The sequence below is a fragment of the Schistocerca americana genome, chromosome 9 (assembly GCF_021461395.2).
Source record: "Schistocerca americana isolate TAMUIC-IGC-003095 chromosome 9, iqSchAmer2.1, whole genome shotgun sequence".
NCBI lineage: Eukaryota > Metazoa > Arthropoda > Insecta > Orthoptera > Acrididae > Schistocerca > Schistocerca americana.
In genome coordinates this window covers 116833421-116855206 of record NC_060127.1, presented here as the reverse complement: position 1 = coordinate 116855206, position 21786 = coordinate 116833421, and the positions used below count along the sequence as shown (strand labels likewise).

General features: G+C 40.6%; 1 protein-coding gene across 1 annotated transcript in view; it reads right to left on the bottom strand.

Moving 5' to 3' along the window:
• Nucleotides 1-21786, bottom strand: part of LOC124550724 (X-ray repair cross-complementing protein 5-like) — a gene marked incomplete at its 5' end in the record, with an annotated part of 126777 nt that overhangs the window by 89820 nt on the left and 15171 nt on the right. The window contains one exon of the mRNA XM_047125445.1: nucleotides 3952-4060. Within this exon, the coding sequence (XP_046981401.1) occupies nucleotides 3952-4060 (109 nt within the window). The remainder of the gene's footprint in view (nucleotides 1-3951; nucleotides 4061-21786) is intronic.

Here is a 21786-nt window from a genome sequence, read left to right as displayed (position 1 = left end):
TGTATTAACAATTATGACAGGAAAAGTACCAGCTGCTTATGACTCACCATGCTTTAGGAGGGCAACAGAAAATGAGTGTCCAGAGGCATAGCAATCAGCCTTCTATGGGGTGCATGTATTATACCCCACAAAATGATCATCATTGACATTCAAGAAATGTTCAAAACAAACCATTAAATTGCACAATGCCTGGACAACAATGGTGGGCCACACTAATTGCAAAGATTCACTCCATCAAGATCGAAGACGAACTCCTTGGGAGTTACATACCATGCAGGACGTTCAGCTAGGTATCCGCTCTTAAGGAATGCTTACAGAATCATATCGCTGTAATGGGGTGACGAGAACTGACGGAATAGGAGGGCATGCAACCAAATGTGAAACAGTCTATCGTGGAGCTTATCAAGAAACTGGCTATCCTTTAAGGCATTGCTGCAGATATTGCGATAAATAATATGTTTCATAGGTACAGAAAAAACAAACACTCAGAGGTTGAATTTGTCCAATTTTTCCAAATGGTATGAACTGCAATGTCACACATTTTATAGGAGGAATAGTTTGCTTGAAAGGAGTATGATTTTTCTACGCAGACCAGGAATCTAGCAAAAGCAAGTCATTCTGAGCAGCTATTGGGCAAAAGCAATGCTCATACCATAGCTGTAGTTCCCTTACTTCCATTTTCCCTCTCTTACTTGCTGTGATGTACACATTCCCTATGCCCTTGTGAGATCACGCACATCATAGGAAGCGGAGCACTTCCGACTTCTCGCAGAACAATAAATAACTTTCCAGCCAATTAACCATCTAGATTAACAGTCGGCATAACTGAATATGAATGTGTTAAGGCACTGATATTAGTTTATCTCGATACAACTCTCTTGGCACCTCTAATTTTCAGGGTTCCTTTCATATGCATTTCCTCTTCAAATCCCAATTGGTCCGAGTTAAAAAAAAGTCCTTACTCAATGATGAGATAAGTCTGTTTATCTCAACTACAAATTTTTGGGTTGACTCCATAGTTTACTGGGTATCAGCAAGGTGACATTTTGTTTGAAATTTTGTTATCTTACGTCTTCCAATTCTGTAGTACTGTTTGAAGTTATGCAATCATCCACTGCTTCCATTAAAATCACTGTAATATATGTTGCGCACAATTTGATCTGCTTAATGTAGCAGGTCACTGTCACGCATATCCTGTGAATTGCATCAGGCAATGCACAAACACCAGTTTTTGTAAAAAGTGTGCCACGTCGTCCCTTGAATATCCGTAGTTTTTCTTATGCACTTCACCGTCATATAGTTGCAGGCTTATTAGAAATCTGTTCATAGTTGTTTTTTTACAATGCTGTAGATGATCTTCCACATACATAATTATGTTTAGTAACCACTGCTTGGACAATGATTGTCCTTTACTAAGCTTCACCAGAGATGGGGTTTGTGGCTGCCTGTGCAACAAGGACGACAAACTACACAGCATGACACCTGTTTCAATATTACTTTCGCTTGTTAAGCACCTATCATCATTATCATATTCCCCATGTACACTGTCTGCACAGTCGAGTGTATACAACACCAAACGGTCTACTGACTCATTTTGCAGAAATGCTTATATTTTATCTGCCACGTCTTTCTCACTCTGCGAAATTCCTTGGGTTCCTTTCTGACGAAATGTCAACCTCGGCAGCAGTTGTAGATATACTGTAATGTTTGCTTTGTTTATCGTTGCCATTGCTCTGCGTTTTATCAACACCACTAGCACTGTAGCAACACTAAGACAAAGAGAGGAATTAAAAACGACTACACGTCAATCACAATCGACCAAGGAGAAGGCAGCTAAAAAGAGGGGTGTGGGGAAAGCTTGGTAAAATATGCCATAGAGAAATGGAGGTCCGAACTAAAAATTAAATGGCGCTTACCATATTGCTACGACAGACAAAAAGTAAAACGCGATCGACAGCCTGCATGTCATTCACTGAAACGGCTTATAACTCAAGACGGCAAACACAAACAGAACGTAAGTGGTTAAAAAAGGGTATTTCATCAGGAAATGGCAGACTGTCAAAAGCTGTGCACAATGTGCACAAAGTCACGGGGGAGTGCCACTGAACAAATGGCAATGGCTAAAAAGACAGTGCCCGATACGCAACCTATCTCCTCAAGGTGAGAGGGTCGAGAGGAGGTTGTCAGAGCCACTGGGAGAAGCTTAATAACCTGGAGCTTGTTCCCACGAAGGGAGGACCAGTGGTGACACCAAAGTGACACCACCTGCTGAGAGAAGGTAACACAGAGATCATCGGAGGGAATGTAAGGCAGAGGTATGAGGACTGCAGCCTCGGCAGTAGCATTGGTGGCCTTGTTTCCTACAGTTCAACTGTGCTCCATACCCTCACGCAGTACTCATCATCGGATACTTCAATTCCCGCCCAATGTCACCATTAATAGCCAATATTGTGCTCGCATGCTACTGAAACATGATGAAATAAATTATAAATTTAAAAAGGTCGAGGGTACAGATCTAATCTCTCTCCACAAGCCAAGGTTCCCCATATATGACAAAATGTCAACCCTAAACTAATCTTGAGCGGACTATAATACAGGGTGCTTATAAATGTATATCGGGGTTTTAACGCTTTATAATATTTATTACATTAAACTTACAGTTATAAACGATATGTCAAATGAAAGAGCAACTCAGATAGTTTTACCAAGATCCTTATAAATGTTCAATGTGAGCACCATTTGTCACACGACACACATCAAATCTATAGCAGAATTTATGGGCCTTTCTTTTTTGGTGAACCTAATGTAAAACTGGCACATCTTACCTTGATAAACTAGAGCAATGGCTCTTCCCTCAGTTGGAATAAGATGAGCCAGAGAACTTCATTTTCCAGCAAGATGGTGCACCACCTCACTGGCATACTGAAGTACGCGACTGGTTGAACTTCACTGTACCCATGTGCTGGATAGGCTGCAAGGGGCGCAATGACAGGGCTTGCTTTGCATGGCCTTCGCATTCACCCGACCTAACGCCATGCGATTTTTCCTTTTGGGCTTCATCAAGGATCGTGTGTACATGCCTCCGCTACCAGCAGACTCCCTGAATTAAGAAACCAGACTGAAGCAGCTGTTGCTACAATCACTGAAGACACACTTATCAACGTTTGGGAAGAACTTGGGTATAAACTTGATGTGCGCCGTGTGACAAATGGTGCTCACATTGAACATTTATAAGGTTCTTGGTAAAACTGTTTGAGTTGCTCTTTCATTTGACATATCATTTATAACTGTAAGTTTAATAAAATAAATATTATAAAGCGTTAAAACCCCGATATTCATTTGTAAACACGCTGTATATAGTGTTGAATGCAATTTAGGACTGCTGGCTTAAGAAGGAATATTACTGTAGGTAAAGGATAAGTTTTTTTCAAGTAGCTGTCCGAGAAGGAAGAGAACCTGTCTGTATCTTCACAAGAGACAGATTTCTGGGAAGTTTCAAGGTTTAATTATATTGGATTTATTGAACGCTACAGATGTGGTAGCATTTAAATACGCACAATGTAAAAAACTTTGAAAACTGGTAGAAACTTGCAATCTTAGAAGGCTCATCATATCTGGTGGGACACTGGTAACTATTGGATATTTTCCCAACAGCTGGTGCAATAGTTTATGCCATATTATATACATTCTTCTCATTTTTTAATCATGTTAAGCATTCAGTCGACTTAAAAGCACTCACCTGCATGTGGTTTGCGACATAACATCATATAAATGTCACTCTCTCTCGTGATCTGCCAGCCAAGGCTCAAAATATCAATAAAGAAAAGAAACAGATATTTTGAGGGGAAGGGCTTTAACTGGTTGCATTTTTTTCTGCATTATACTTAATTTTTACTGTTGTAGCATTCAACCCCGAACATGAGACTTGTAAAAGAAATTGTTCATACTCACCTCATCAATTATTTTGGCCAGAACAGCTCCTGATGTACACTGACCAATTTTCAGATTCTTGCTTTCATCACCGTAACTAACTTCATCACTTGGTATCAGATCTGGACCTCTTTATGTGTTAAAGAACAAAAACAAACAGATCATTTCCAGCAATCACAAGTGTGTCAGTGACTACATCACGGACGTAATAATAAATGCTGACATGCAGTATTTCTAAGACACATAATCAAAAAATGAATTTGTTAAACAGAATGAGGGCATACTCTTTTAATTGCATCTGACAAATGGAGCATACAACTAATCGGTTGCTGAGTTTGCTCATCTTTTGCATGGCTGCAGTACATACCTAGATATGATAAATGCTGCTCTAGTACGATGCACTTCTCAACTGCTTTCTAGAAATCGAGGTTCAAAGTTTTACGAGACTGTTGAGTACCGTACGAGAGTCATGGTGATTTGCTGACAAACATGTTTGTCAATGTAGGAGGTAGCTGAGATAGACTGGAAATACTGCAAAAGCATATGTCTGCCTAACAGATGTTTTTAAAACTGCAGTCACAACATAAAGTGCATGAAGCATCACAAATATGTAAGAGTTCATCATACCGAACTAAGGTCTCATCTAGACGAAACAGATAACCCTACTCTGACCTTGTAGCACAATTACTTTTGGAGCTACAGAGTCATAAAGATACACAAATTGTTATTAAAAATTAAGAAAATTAATAATTTTTGTTGCACTAACAGTTAAGAGCTGAGCAATGACTCAAGAATTGTGTAATGCAAAGTAGGCTGCTGGTCTGGTAGCATAAGTTAGGAGTTAATATGTATTTTTGTGCTATTAGTACTTTCCCTTATTTTTTCTAGTAACTTCAGTAAAAATTATTGTTAATGCCAATTGGAAATGAAAAAAAAATCCAGCACTATGAAGTAAAACTAAAGATGAGTCAATCGGGATACTGCAACCTATAGTACATTCAATCTTACTCGAGAAAATTGACATTAAACCGTATCAAAAAATGTTATCGCAATGGCAATCAGTCAAAATAGCTCCTAAAAATAGTATCCACTCCCAATAACATCCCCCAATAACATGATACTATTCTTAAGTGACTTGTCTTTGTGTTAACTTTCATATTCCGGAGCATGAGTTCAACACTATGCAGATTGTAGGAGAAATATGAGTTACAGAAAATTTATGAACATATAATTTGACATATATGACACATAAACAAACTGAAAGGTTTGTAAATGGTGAAGCAACACATAAGTTCACTGCCTGGGTTGCAAAGAGTATTGCCAGTGAGTGTCAAGGTATGACCAGTGAAACAGTCACACATATCGACTTCGAAAAATTCTGCAAGTTTTCTAAGTTGCAGTTGGAGTTTGAAATATTTGTGAGGTCTCTGAACTTTGAAACATTTTTGAGTGGCTTTTGACTTCACATTGTTTATCAAACTTAAAGCTATGCAAGCTCAGGGGACTTCGATTCAGTGTAGGCATCTCTGGTCATCGAAATACTTTGGATGAAATTCAAATTTTGAATGTTTTATACAAAGTGGGAATACGCCAGCTTGCGAACATTTGTGGATTAAAAGTAAATACGACATGCACTGTGTTACTGTGCTGAAAAACTAATAAATGAAGTGGATTTGGTTAAATGTTTTGTTTAAAAATCCCAGTCACTGCACCGTATTAAGAAACAGGCATTGCTGTTTCAGAAGCATATGAGGTGTGACAATGAAGTAATGAGACTGATTTTCTTTGCAAGATGTGTCAACCCTGCATGCTTGCGTAGGCACAATACCTTTGACCGTGGCCTATAAGCTGCTTCTAGTCCAAGCGGCACATTGATGCAACTGCTCAGTCGTGAGTTGTCCTGTAATAAGTTAACACATGTTTGTGTCTCTTGTCACAGAAATGGAACCGCATAATATTGTGCAATGGAATGCCATTTCTTTTTGCATTAAATTGGGTGAAAACGCGACGACAACTTACAGTAAGTTCAGAAGGCTTTTGGAGAGGAGGTTATGTCAAGAGCTCAAGTTTTTCGTTGGCATAAAATATTTGGTGACGTCAGAAGGAATGTTGAAGAGGAAGACCGCAGTGGACGACCATCAACCTCATGGACGGATGTCAACTTGGCCAGGGTGTGTGAACTTGTACGATCTAATCGAAGATTATACGTGAAAATGATTGCAGAAGAACTGAACATCAATTGAGAAATGGTTTGTCTAATAATAACTGAAGATCTTGGTATGAGAAAGATTTGTGCAAAAATGGTCCCCAAAAATCTCACACCACAACAGTGAGAAACACTGAAAAATGTGGCAGCCGATCTGTTAGAGCGAATGGAACTCAATACAGAATTGTTGAGCTGTGTTATCGCTGGTGATGAAAGTTGGATTTTTCAGTATGATCCTGTGACAAAATGCCAAAGTTTGCAATGGTGCTCAAAGGGATCACAGACCAAATAAAGCTCGCATGTCAAAGTCAAACGTGAAATGCATGCTTGTGTGCTTCTTTGATTCCAAGGGAATTGTTCATAAAGAGTGGGTGTCTCCTGGACAAACAGTTAACCAATATTAGAAATTTTAGAAAGACTTCATAAAAGAGTTCTTCGTGTCCATGCCAACATTGCTGACAATTGGATTCTGCATAACGATAATGCGCCATCCCATACTGCTCTGTCAGTACAGTAGTCTTTAACCTCAAAACAAATCTCAGTACTACCACAGCCACCTTAATCACCAGATATCGTTACGTGCGACTTTTTTCTATTTCCAAGAGTCAAAACGGCAGTCAAGGGGCACCATTTTCAAACAACACAAGATGTCCAAAAAGCTGTGACAAGGTTCTTGGAGGATATTACAGAAGATGAGTTGCAGAAATGTTACCATCAATAGCAGAAGCACTGAAAAAAGTGTGAGCAATCAGAAGGGAACTACTGTGAAGGAGACAACACTAAACTTGACTAAAATTGTAAGCAACATTTTTTTTCACATCAGTCTCATTACTTTATTGTCGCACCTTGTATGACTGTCTAAGATTTTGGTGGGCATGAAAGTAAAAGCACACACCTCTTCTCTGGCTTCCTAGACATCCACAACTATTACAGCCATATTTTTATATAGTCCCAGAGAGACGTATTGTCCTAAACTGTTGCAAGGCCCATGTTTGGAGGGATTAAAATCTATAAGCCCCAGCTGTCTCAGGACACCAATACCATTTTCTGTCAATTTGTTGACTGATATTATAAAATTTGGAATAATAGTACTTTATTTGCTGCCATGCCACTTCCGGTTGCACGTGTTACATTAGTATCTACAAATGTATGCCACAAGCTTCCATAAAGAGCTTGGTGGAGGTTTCGATGCACTGCTGTTAGTCATTCCCTGTCCTGTTCCCTCACAAATGGAGCAAGGGAAAAACAATTCTCTATATGCTTCTGTATGAACTCTGATAACTCTAACCTTGACTTCGCAGTCCTTACATAAGGTGTTATGTTGGTGGCGACAATACTGTTCTGCAGTTCATTTCAAGCACCTGTTCTCTAACAGATTTTTACTCGTGTTTTGCAAACTATTCATTGCAGGGATTCCTTTCTGAGTTCCCGGAAAATTTCCGTAATACTCGTGTGTAGATCGAACCTCCCGGTAACAAAACTACTGGTACACTTCTGACCTGCTTTGATGTCTCCCTTTAATTCAAGGATCTCCAACCAGTGGCACACAGGTGGGATGAAGCTCAAAGAAAGTATCAATGTGGCCCAAGGAGTGAACATCTATTACATGATCGGTAAAAAAAAAAAAAAAAAAAAGTTTATGTAAAGTTATGATAAAGTAAATATTTCAATTTGAAACTCCCACCACATGATGCTATTCTCTGACTGGTCCATACATTTTTATATTTTTTAAAAACCAGTGGTTATTGTTAATGTTAAGCATATTATGCGCGGCCCAAAAATATTTGTCTTCATCCAACATGGCCCGGGTAAGGTTGGTTGGTTTGGGGGAGGGAACCGAACAGCGAGGTCATCGATCCCATCAGATTAGGGAAGGATGGAGAATGAATTTGGCCATGTCCTTTCAAAGGAACCATCCTGGCATTTTTCTGAAGCAATTTAGGGAAATCACAGAAAACCTACATCAGCACGGCTGGATGTGGGTTTGAACTACTGTGCCACCTCAGTCAGTATGGCGCAGGTAAGCAAACGGTTGGAAGCCCCTGCTATAAATCAACCTCGTGGGAATCCCAAACATTCAAATAGTACTCAAAAATGTGTTGCACAAGTATTCTGTAAATGGTTTCTGTTACATACGAGCTACAGTTTCCTAAAATTCGACATCGACCATTCATCTTCCCTACAACTGACGTTACATGGTAATTGCAGTTCATGTTGTTTTGCAACATTAAGCCTGGTTATTTAATTGATGTGACTGTGTCAAGTGGTACACCACTAACACACTATTTGAACATTGAGGTAAACCAGTCATTAATCCCAACACTGTTTTGAACATCTCAGTGCTTTTTTAGTCACGGTCCTGTTGGAGATGGTGTGCAGTGCTTTCCTCCGAACTTCAAGCTAACTCACCCGAGATAGTCAAAGGGAGACCTACAGTGTAAAGCCGATTCCAAACCAAAGAGTAACTTGACATTATTCTCATCAACAAATTCCCAGAAGTGAAAGAAGCGATAAGTGACAGATGAAAATCCTACAACTGACTAGTGATCAAACCCGAAGCCTTTGGATTTGTAATCTAGCACTTTACCACTTAGCTGCTGACAGGATTGCTTTTCCTTCTCGTATGCAGTAGCTTACATTTTTCTGCATTGAGAGGAATATTTCATTCACCATACCATGTAGAAATTCTGTCTATCAACCTGTATCCTCCCACTGTCGCTCAATGGTGACACTTTCCTGTACACCACAGCAACATCAGCAAACAAAGATTGCCTGTCATATAGTTACGTATATGCAAAACAAGAGTGGTCCTACTACACTCCCCTAGGGCACACCTGAAGATATCTTTATTTCTGATAAACAGTCACCTTCCAGGACAACGTACTGGCTTCTATTACTTACATCTACATCTACACCTACATGGATACTTTGCAAATCATATTTAAGTGCCTGGCAGAGGGCTCATTTAACAACCTTCACAATTCTCCATTATTCCAATCTTGTATACTGCGTGGAAAGAACGAACACCTATATCTTTCTGTACGAGCTCTGATTTCTCTTATTTTATCATGGTCATCATTTGTCCCTATGTAGGTCGGCGTCAACGAAATATTTTTGCACTGGGGGGAGAAAGCTGATGATTGGAATTTTGTGAGAAAAAAAAAATGGTTCAAATGGCTCTGAGCACTATGGGACTCAACATCTTAGGTCATAAGTCCCCTAGAACTTAGAACTACTTAAACCTAACTAACCTAAGGACATCACACACACCCATGCCCGAGGCAGGATTCGAACCTGCGACCGTAGCAGCCTCGCGGTTCCGGACTGCAGTGCCAGAACCGCACGGCCACCGCGGCCGGCTTTTGTGAGAAGATTTCTCTGTAACAACAAAGCCTTTGTTTTAATTATGTCCATCCCAAATCCTGTATCATTTCAGTGACACTCTCTCCCCTATTTCGTGAAAATACAAAACACCCTTACCTTCCTTGAACTTTTTTGATGTACTCCATCGATCCTATCTGGTAAGGATCCCACACTGCGCAGCAGTATTCTAAAAGAGGACGGACAAGTGTAGTGTAGGCAGTCTCCTCAGTAGATCTGTTACATTTCCTAAGCGTCCTGCCAATAAAACACCGTGTTTGGGTAGCCCTCCCCACAACATTTTCTATGTGTTCCTTCCAATTTAAGTCATTCGTAATTGTAATTGCTAGGTATTTAGTTGAATTTACGGCCTTTAGCTTTGACCGATTTATCGTGTAACTGAAGTTTAATGGATTCCTTTTAGCACTCTTGTGGATACCTCACATTTTTTGTTATTTAGGGTCAATTGCCTATTTTCGCACCATACATGTATCTTTTCTAATCATTTTGCAATTTGCTTCGATCTGAGTTTACTAATCAATAAACGACAGCGTCATCTGCCAACAACCTAAGACAGCTGCTCTGATTGTCTTCCAATTGTTTATATAGATAACGAACAGAAAACGGCCTATAACACTACCTTGAGGAACATCAGAAATCATTTCTGCTTTACTCTCAGACTTTCCACCAATTACTACGAACTGTGACCTCTCTGACAGGAAACCACGAATCCAGTCACAAAACTGAGGTGATATCCCATAGGCATGCAATTTCACTACTAGCTGCTTGTGTGGTACAGTGTCAAAAGCCTTCCAGGAATGCAGAATCAATTTGAAATCCCTTGTCGATAGCACTCAACACTTAGTGCGAGTAAGGATCTAGTTGTATATGACAAGAAAGATGTTTTCTAAATCCGTGTTGACTGCGTGTCAATAGACCATTTACTTCGAGGTAATACATAATGTTCAAACACAATATATGTCCCAAAATCCTGCTGCATATTGATGTTAACGATGTTGTTGTTGTTGTGGTCCTCAGTCCAGAGACTAGTTTCTACATCTACATCTACATCTACATGATTACTCTGCAATTCACATATAAGTGCTTGGCAGAGGGTTCATGGAACCACAATCATACTGTCTCTCTACCATTCCACTCCCGAACAGCGCGCGGGAAAAACGAACACCTAAACCTTTCTGTTCGAGCTCTGATTTCTCTTATTTTATTTTGATGATAATTCCTACATATGTAGGTTGGGCTCAACAAAATATTTTCGCATTCGGAAGAGAAAGTTGGTGACTGAAATTTCGTAAATAGATCTCGCCGCGACGAAAAACGTCTTTGCTTTAAAGACTTCCATCCCAACTCGCGTATCATATCTGCCACACTCTCTTCCCTATTACGTGATAATACAAAACGAGCTGCCCTTTTTTGCACCCTTTTGATATCCTCTGTCAATCTCACCTGGTAAGGATCCCACACCGCGCAGCAATATTCTAACAGAGGACGAACGAGTGTAGTGTAAGCTGTCTCTTTCGTGGACTTGTTGCATCTTCTAAGTGTCCTGCCAATGAAACGCAACCTTTGGCTCGCCTTCCCCACAATATTATCTATGTGGTCTTTCCAACTGAAGTTGTTCGTAATTTTAACACCCAGGTACTTAGTTGAATTGACAGCCTTGAGAATTGTACTATTTATCGAGTAATCGAATTCCAATGGATTTCTTTTGGAACTCATGTGGATCACCTCACATTTTTCGTTATTTAGCGTCAACTGCCACCTGCCACACCATACAGCAATCTTTTCTAAATCGCTTTGCAACTGATACTGGTCTTCGGACGACCTTACTAGACAGTAAATTACAGCATCATCTGCGAACACCCTAAGAGAACTGCTCAGATTGTCACCCACGTCATTTATATACAGCAGGAACAGCAGAGGTCCCAGGGCGCTTCCCTGGGGAACACTTGATATCATTTCAGTTTTACTCGATGATTTGCCGTCTATTACTAAGAACTGCGACCTTCCTGACAGGAAATCACGAGTCCAGTCGCACAACTGAGACGACACCCCATAGGCCCGCAGCTTGATTAGAAGTCGCTTGTGAGGTACGGTGTCAAAAGCTTTCCGGAAATCTAGAAATACGGAATCAACTTGAGATCCCCTGTCGATAGCGGCCATTACTTCGTGCGAATAAAGTGCTAGCTGCGTTGCACAAGAACGATGTTTTCTGAAGCCATGCTGATTACGTATCAATAGATCGTTCCCTTTGAGGTGATTCATAATGTTTGAATACAGTATATGCTCCAAAACCCTACTGAAACCAACGTCAATGATATAGGTCTGTAGTTCGATGGGTTACTCCTACTACCCTTCTTAAACATTGGTGCTACCTGTGCAATTTTCCAATCTGTAGGTACAGATCTATCGGTGGGTGAGCAGTTGTATATGATTGCTAAGTAGGGTGCTACTGTATCAGCGAAATCTGAAAGGAACATAATCGGTATACAATCTGGACCTGAAGACTTGCCCGTATCAAGCGATTTGAGTTGCTTCACAACCACTAAGGTATCTACTTCTAGGAAACTCATGCTAGCAGCTGTTCGTGTTTCAAATTCTGGAATATTCCATTCGTCTTACCTGGTGAAGGAATTTCGGAAAACTGCATTCAATAACTCCGCTTTAGCGGCACAATCGTCGGTAACAGTTCCATCGGCACTGCGCAGCAAAGGTATTGACTGAGTCTTGCCGCTTGTGTACCTTACATACGACCAGAATTTCTTCGGATTTTCTACCAAATTTCGAGACAATGTTTCGTTGTGGAACCTATTAAAGGCATCTCGCATTGAAGTCCATGCCAAATTTCGTGCGTCTGTAAATTTTAGCCAATCTTCGGGATTTTGCGTTCTTCTGAACTTCGCATGCTTTTTCCATTGCCTCTGCAACAGCGTTCGGACCTGTTTTGTGTACCATGGGAGATCAGTTCCATCTTTTACCAGTTTATGAGGTATGAATCTCTCAATTGCTGTTGCTATTATATCTTTGAATTTGAGCCACATCTCGTCTACATTTGCATAGTCAGTTCGGAAGGAATGAAGATTGTCTCTTAGGAAGGCTTCTAGTGACACTTTACCCGCTTTTTTAAATAAAATTATTTTGCGTTTGTGTCTGGTGGATTTGGAAGAAACGGTATTGAGCCTAGCTACAACGACCTTGTGATCACTAATCCCTGTATCAGCCATGATGCTCTCTATTAGCTCTGGATTGTTTGTGGCTAAGAGGTCAAGTGTGTTTTGGCAACCATTTATAATTCGTGTGGGTTCGTGGACTAACTGCTCGAAATAATTTTCGGAGAAAGCATTTAGGACAATCTCGGAAGATGTTTTCTGCCTATCACCGGTTTTGAACAAATATTTTTGCCAACATATCGAGGGAAGGTTGAAGTCCCCACCAAATATAACCGTATGAGTGGGGTATTTATTTGTTACGAGACTCAAATTTTCTCTGAACTGTTCAGCAACTATATCATCGGAGTCTGGGGGTCGATAGAAGGAGCCAATTATTAACTTAGTTTGGCTGTTAAGTATAACCTCCACCCATACCAATTCGCATGGAGTATCTACTTCGACTTCACTACAAGATAAACCACTACTGACAGACACAAACACTCCACCACCAATTCTGCCTAATCTATCTTTCCTGAACACCGTCTGAGAGTTTGTAAAAATTTCTGCAAAACTTATTTCAGGCTTTAGCCAGCTTTCTGTACCTATAACGATTTCAGCTTCTGTGATTTCCATTAGCGCTTGAAGCTCAGGGACTTTCCCAGCACAGCTACAACAATTTACAACTACAATTCCGACTGTTCCTTGATCCAAGCACGTCCTGTATATGCCATGCACCCATTGAGATTGCAGCCCACCCCATACTTTCCCGAGACCTTCTAACCTAAAAAACCGCCCAGTCCACGCCACACAGCCTCCGCTACCCATGTAGCCGCCAGCTGAATGTAGTGAACTCCCGACCTATTCAGCGGAACCCGAAACCCCACCACCCTATGGCGCAAGTCAAGGAATCTGCAGCCAACACGGTCGCAAAACCATCTTAGCCTCTGATTCAGATCCTCCACCCGGCTCTGCACCAAAGGTCCGCAGTCGGTTCTGTCAACGATGCTGCAGATGGTGAGCTCTGCCTTCATCTCGTAAGCAAGACCGGCAGCCTTCACCAAATCAGATAGCCGCTGGAATCCAGAGAGAATTTCCTCAGATCCAAAGCGACACACGTCATTTGATGCAGCTCTCCATGCTACTCTATCCTGTGCAAGATTCTTCATCTCCCAGTACCTACTGCAACCTACATCCTTCTGAATCTGTTTGGTGTATTCATCTCTTGCTCTCCCTCTACGATTTTTACCCTCCACGCTGCCCTCCAATACTAAATTGGTGATCCCGTGATGCCTCAGAATATGCCCTACCAACTGATCCCTTCTTCTAGTCAAGTTGTGCCACAAATTTCTCTTCTCTCCAATTCTATTCAATACCTCCTCATTAGTTATGTGACCTATCCATCAAATCTTCAGCATTCTTCTGTAGCACCACATTTCTAAAGCTTCTCTACTCCTCTTGTCTAAACTATTTATCGTCCATGTTTCACCTCCATACATGGCTACGCTCCATACAAATACTTTCAGAAACGACTTCCTGACACTTAAATCTATACTCGCTGTTAACAAATTTCTCTTCTTCAGAAACGCTTTCCTTGCCATTGCCAGTCTACAGTTTATATCCTCCCTACTTCGACCATCATCAGTTATTTTTCTCCCCAAATAGCAAAACTCCTTTAATACTTTACGTGTCCCATTTCCTAATCTAATTCCCTCAGCATCACCCGACTTAATTAGACTACATTCCATTATCCTCGTTTTGCTTTTGTTGATGTTCATATTATACCCTCCTTTCAAGACACTGTCAGTTCCGTGATGTTCATATTATACCCTCCTTTCAAGACACTGTCCATTCCGTTCAGCTGCTCTTCCAAGTCCTTTGCTGTCACTGACAGAATTACAATGTCATCGGCGAACCTCAAAGTTTTTATTTCTTCTCCATGGATTTTAATTCCTACTCCAAATTTTTCTTTTGTTTCCTTTACTGCTTGCTCAATATACAGATTGAATAACATCAGGGAGAGGCTACAACCCTGTCTCACTCCCTTCTTCTTCTTCTTCTTCTTCTTCTTCTTGCGTTACGGCCTCTGTAGGACCATGGGTAGCTCCTTCGTGGACTGCCTTTTCCTCTTCTTCTCCCAGAACCTCTTCATTCTTTCTCTTCCTCTCTCCCGCTCTTCTTCTGTGATCTTCAGTTTCCGTTTCTCCTGTCGGCTCCACTCTAATCTTTTCCTGTATTCTTCTCTGTCATTGATCTCCGGCATATTGGTCAGTGTATATTTGTTCCTCCAATTATCCTTTCCTTCGACCTTGATCCCCAATTCCAACCTGTCCTTCCGAAGTTCAACAACCCACTTGGTTCCTGTCTTTCCCCTTGTCCTCCCTGTTGTTTCCCACACTCTCTTCGTCATTCTGTCCATACTCATCCTAACTACATGTCCAGCAAATCTTGCCCTTTTGAGTCTGATTTCCCCGGATATCATTCTCATGTTCCGGTACAATTCTTCCCTAGGACTTCACAGCCACCTCTCTCCATCTCTTTTGGGACCTAGTATTTTTCTCTAGTTGTTTTGCCCCATTTCTTCCTAGTGTCATCGTCTCTGCAGCATATAATACTGCATTCCTCACCATTGCCTTGTATTGGCGTATCTTTGCCTCTGTGGATATATTCTTTTTATTGTATATGTCTCTCGTCATGCAGAAGGCTGACCTCATCTTCTTTATCCTCTCTGTTATTCCCTCCTTGCTCCCGTTCCTTACTGTTATAAATTCTCCCAGATATGTAAATTTGTCCACCATTTGCACAGTGCCTTCCGGTGTTTCCCAGTCTGCAGTGGTATGTAATGTCTTTGTCTTGTTATAGGCAATCCTCAGTCCCACCTTTCTGGCTACCTTACTTAAGTTGTCAAGTTGTGTCTTCACATCTTCTTCTGTCTCACTTACTATTGCTATGTTGTCTGCAAAGGCTAGGCAGTCCACTTGAGTCCTGTTGTCCTTTTTGTCCCCCACATGGGTCTTTGGTAACAAGAGTCTGTCTGTCGATGGAGTCATATGCCTTTGTGAAGTCAACGAAGGTTATTACTCCCTTCCCAACCACTGCTTCCCTTTCATGCCCCTCGACTCTTATAACTGCCATATGGTTTCTGTACAAATTGTAAATAGCCTTTCGCTCCCTGTATTTTACCCCTGCCACCTTCAGAATTTAAAAGAGAGTATTCCAGTCAACATTGTCAAAAGTTTTCTCTAAGTCTACAAATGCTAGAAATGTAGGTTTGCCTTTCCTTAATCTATTTTCGAAGATAAATCGTAGGGTCAGTATTGCCTCATGTGTTCCAACATTTCTACGGAATCCAAACTAATCTTCCCCTAGGTCGGCTTCTAACAATTTTTCCATTTGTCTGTAGAGAATTCGTGTTAGTATTTTGCAGCAGTGGCTTATTAAACTGATAGTTCGGTGATTTTCACCTGCTTTCTATGGGGTTGGAATTATTATATTCTTCTTGAAGTCTGAGGGTTTTTCACCTGTCTCATACATCTTGCTCACCAGATGGTAGAGTTTTGTTAAGCCTGGCTTTCCCAAGGCTGTCAGTAGTTTTAATGGAATGTTGTCTACTCCCGGGGCCTTGTTTCGACTTAGGTCTTTCAGTGCTCTGTCAAACTCTTCACATAGTATCACACCTTCTATTTCATCTTCATCTACATTCTCTTCCATTTCTATAATATTGTCCTCAAGAACATCGCCCTTGTATAGACCCTCTATATACTCCTTCCACCTTTCTGCCTTCCCTTCTTTGCTTAGAACTGGGTTTCCATCTGAGCTCTTGATATTCATACAAGTGGTTCTCTTTTCTCCAAAGGTCTCTTTAATTTTCCTGTAGGCAGTATCTATCTTACCCCTAGTGATACGTGCCTCTACATCCTTACATTTGTCCTCTAGCCATTCCTGCTTAGCCATTTTGCACTTCCTGTCGATCTCATTTTTGAGACGTTTGTATTCCTTTTTGCCTGTTTCATTTACTGCATTCTCACATCAATTAAATTCAATATTTCTTCTGTTACCCAAGGATTTCTATTAGCTCTCGTCTTTTTACCTACTTGATCCTCTTTTACCTTCACTATTTCGTCTCTCAAAGCTACCCATACTTCTTCTACTGTATTTCTTTCCCCCACTCTTGTCAATCGTTCCCTAATGCTCTCCTTGAAGCTCTCTACAACCTCTGGTTCTGACAGTTTATCCAGGACCCATCTCCTCAATTTCCCACTTTTTTTGCAGTTTCTTCAGTTTTAATCTACAGTTCATAACCAATAGATTGTGGCCAGAGTCTACATCTGCCCCTGGAAATGTCTTACAATTTAAAACCTGGTTCCTAAATCTCTGTCTTACCATTATATAATCTATCTAACACCTTCCAGTATCTCCAGGCTTCTTCCATGCATATAACCTTCTTTTATGATTCTTGAACCAAGTGTTAGCTATGATTAAGTTATACTCTGTGCAAAATTCTACCAGGCGGCTTCCTCTTTCGTATCTTCTCCCCAATCCATATTCACCTACTACATTTCCTTCTCTCCCTTTTCCTACTATCGGATTCCAGTCACCCATGACTATTAAATTTTCGTCTCCCTTCACTATCTGAATAATTTCTTTTATCTCATCATACATTTCATCAATTTCTTCATCATCTGCAGAGCTAGCTGCCATATAAACTTGTACTACTGTAGTAGGCGTCGGCTTCGTGTCTATCTTGGCCACAATAATGTGTTCACTATGCTGTTTGTAGTAGCTTACCCTATTTTCCTATTCATTATTAAACCTACTCCCGCATTACCCCTATTTGATTTTGTATTTATAACCCGGTATACACCTGACCAGAGGTCTTGTTCCTCCTGCCACCGAACTTCACTAATTCCCACTATATTTAACTTTAACCAATCCATTTCCCTTTTTAAATTTTCTAACCTACCTGCCCAATTAAGGGATCTGACATTCCACGCTCCAATCCGTAGAATGCCAGTTTTCTTTCTCCTGATAATAACGTCCTCCTGAGTAGTCCCCACCCGGAGATCTGAAAGGGGGACTATTTTACCTCCGGAATATTTTACCCAAGAGGACGCAATCATCATTTAATCATACAGTAAAGCTGCATGGCCTTGGGAAAAATTACAGCTGTAGTTTCCCCTTGCTCCGTTCGCAGTACCAGCACAGCAAGGCCGTTTTGGTTAGTGTTACAAGGTCAGATCAGTCAATCATCCTGACTGTTTCCCCTGAAACTACTGAAAAGGCTGCTGCCTCTCTTCACGAACCACATGTTTGTCTGGCCTCTTAACAGATACCCCTCCGTTGTGGTGGCACCTACGGTACGGCTATCTGTATTGCTAAGGCACGCAAGCCTCCCCACCAACGGCAAGGTCAATGGTTCGGGAGGGGGGGGAGGGGAGGGGGGGGGGGGGGGGGAATGATATCGGCCTGTGATTTAGTGGATTACTCCTACTACCTTTCTTGAATATTGGTGTGACCAGTGCAACTTTCCAGTCTCTGGAAACGGTTGTATATGATTTTTAAGTATGGAGCTATTGCATCACCATACCCTGAAGAGAACCTAACTGGAATACAGTCTGAACCAGAAGACTTGATTTTATTAAGTAATTTAAGTTGCTTCACTACTCTGAGGGTATCTACTTCCACATTACTTATGTTGGCAGCTGTTCTTGACTCGAATTCTAGAATATTTACTTCATCTTCTATTGTGAAGGTATTTTGGAAGGCTGTGTTTAGTAACTCTGCTTTGGCAGCACTGTCTTCATTATCATCTCCATTGCTATCGAGCAGAGAAGGCACTGATTGTGTCTCGCCGCTAGCATACTTCACATACGACCAGAATCTCTTTGGATTTTCTGCCATGTTTCGAGATAGTTTCGTTGTGGACACTATTGCAAGCATCTTGCTTTGAAGTCCATACTAAATTCTGAGCTTCTGAAAAAGATAGCCAATCTCGAAGATTTTGCAACCTGTTTATATTTAGCATGCTTTTTTCATTGTTTCTGCAAGTGTTCTGACCCATTTTGTATACCAAGGAGGATCAGCTACGCCGTTTATTAATTTATTTGGTATAAATCTCTCAATTGATGCTGATACTATTTCTTTGAATCTAAGCCACATCTGGTCTACAATTACATTGTTAATTTGAAAGGAGTGGAGACTGTCTCTCAGCTAGGCAAGTGAATTTTTATCTGCTTTTTTGAACAGGTATATTTTTCGTTTATTTTTGGAGGATTTGGTGGTTACGACATTCAATCTCGCTATGACAACTCTGTGTTCACTAATCCCTGTATCTGTTTTGATGCTCGTTATTAACTTAAAAAAGTCTTCAAACCACTCACACAGCTGAGACCCTACTCAGCATGCTCTGACCTTTGTTAACAGTCTCCAGTGTGGCACTGTGTCAAATGCTTTCTGGGAATCTAGGAATACATAATATGTCCATTGCCCTTCATCGGTGGTGCACAGGATATCATGTAAGAAAGCGGCAAGCTGAGTTTCACACAAGCAATGGTTTCTAAATTGATTTAATATGAGAGTGTAAGCTTGTCTCTCCGAAGGAAACCTGTGCTGCCACAGTTGTTGGAGACTGTACCTACTGTCGCCTGCAAGAGAAAGTGGTGCGGGGCACCAAACTTCTTTTGAGATCAATGATCAAAAGCAGCTCAATAAGACATACCCTCGTCATCAGATGGGAAGAGGAGGTCCTATCGTGTGGTAAATATGATTGATAGAATTTTCTGCTATGGATGTCTTTCTGTTACATGATGTGATGGCGTGTGAAACACTGACAGCATGCACTGCACAGGAGTTCACTAGCAAGGCCCTAGCTTCCAGTCTCCCTGTAAATAGGTGACAGAGATATTTTAGAGGGCATGTCAAAGTTTTATCTGCTAATATAATGTTTGCAGATAGCAAGGATGAAACACAGGAAGTGAAATGTTATTTACAACTTGTACAGAAACTATACTGCAGTTGTAAGAGTCTAACAAGGAGACGGCACGACCGTGGGGTCAGGGATTTGTCCAAAATTTTGTGTGGTGAAAGAGGACCCCTAACACCTCACGTGGTTAAAATATTAGGACACACTACCCGGGAGATCCCGAGAAAAATCGATCCAAAGTTTCTTAGGTGCCGTATGAGTATAAAATGTTGGTCCAGTCCCGAGTCGCCGTTTGGCCTACATGGTTAGCACTTGGACCCTTACGCCAGAGGTCTCGAGTTTGATTCCTCCTCCCGCACTTTTTTTTCTTCTGTTGCTTGCAAAATTGCAGCGCATTGTTACAGGAGAATCGTGAAATTAATTCCTGGGAAGATAGTATAAAAATTCATTCTATAATTCACCATCAATTATCTTCACCAATATTCCAAGACATGATTCAATATTCATGGTTTGCCTCAAAATTATCAGAAACTCAAAACATTTTCGTAAATGTTAATGGCGCATGTTTTTGTACAGATTTATTGCAAACGCCCTGTGATTGTAAAAAATCCGCTTTTATATGTTCCGCAAGATGTCGCAAAAATTATTGCTTTGTTTGTTTTTATGATAATTACCACTGCATTTCTTGTTTATTATTATTATACGTACAAAAATTGAATGTTTCCCAATCGACTTTGTTATTCTGATTAAAAACCCAATGTTTTTTCCTCATATATTTTACAATGAAAAATGGAAAACCCACTGCCATGAATTGTGTTGTTGGACATAAATAAAATAATTTTTATTCAATAATGTAACTAATTTGTTAAAGATAATGTAGGTTTGGGAAACTTTCTGAATAATTGGTGGAATAACAAAAGAAAATGAAACAGAAGAAAAAAAGTGCCAGAGGAGGAATCGAACCTGAGACCTGTGGCGTAATAGTCCGAGCCCTAAACATCTAGGACAGGCGGTGGCTCGGCAATACACAAAACATTATATACTCATATGGCACCTAAGAAACTTTGGATCGAATTTTCCCGGGATTTTCCGAGTAGTGTGTCCTAATACTTTAACCACGTGAGGTGTTAGGGGTCCTCTTTCACCACACAAAATTTTGGATAAATACCCGACCCCACGGTCGTGCCGTCTCCTTGTAAGAAAAGGAGTAGGGTTTTAGCCTCTCCCTCAAGTTATTTGATGTTGTACAACGAACAAGCAGTAAAAGAACCACAGGGAGAAGAGGATTAAAGTTCACAGAGAAGGAATAAAAAATTTAAAGTTTTCCGATGACATTGTAATTCTGTCAGAGATGGTTCAGTGCTCAGAATATCAGTTGAATGGAGTGGATTATGACTAGAAAAGAGGTCATAAGATGAACACAAAAATAAAACTATGAAAATAGAATGTAACTGAATTACATCAGGTGATAAGGATAGAATTAGATTAAGAAAATGAGACACCAAAGGCCCGCATCAAAATAACTGACGGTTGAAGCATATAAATACATTATTCAACAGTCCACCAGTTATATACTGATGAGAAAAAAAATTGAAACACCGAGAAGGAATTGTGCAACATGAACAAAAGTTGGTAGGTGGGTTTCTATACCTGGACGAGGATGTCTGTTCAAACTTTGTGCCAGTCGTGTAAGAGTGGTGCTAGTAGCACCCCTATGACGATGCAAATCAGGTTCGCTTTAAATACATGCCGTAACAGTTGTGAGTGTTAGATTGAATTTGATGAGTTGATGTTAATCAAGAATGATTTTAAGGTGGCAAAATTGCTATCACTAACACCCTTCTTTTGTTCCATCGTACCTCACGGAAAGTGTTGACAATGCCGTTGCATATATACCACCGGCCTCTATATGCACTTTTACTGTCTCATGTAGAAATGCATAAAATTGTTGAGTATTTGTCCAATTTGAAGTCAATTCAATTCTGACTACAAATGGATTGAGGCAAAGTGCAGTTTAAATGTTGTATAAGTTCATTAAAAGCCATGGTGTACAATATACATTCGTACGGTTTGCAGCACAACAAAATTTGCTGCCTGTTCACCACTCCCCTTCCCACATTCAACTAAGCTCTCAGCAAAGCAGGTGCCACTACCCCCCCCCCCCCTCCCCCTTCTCTCCTACACCACCAAATTCTTCAAAATAA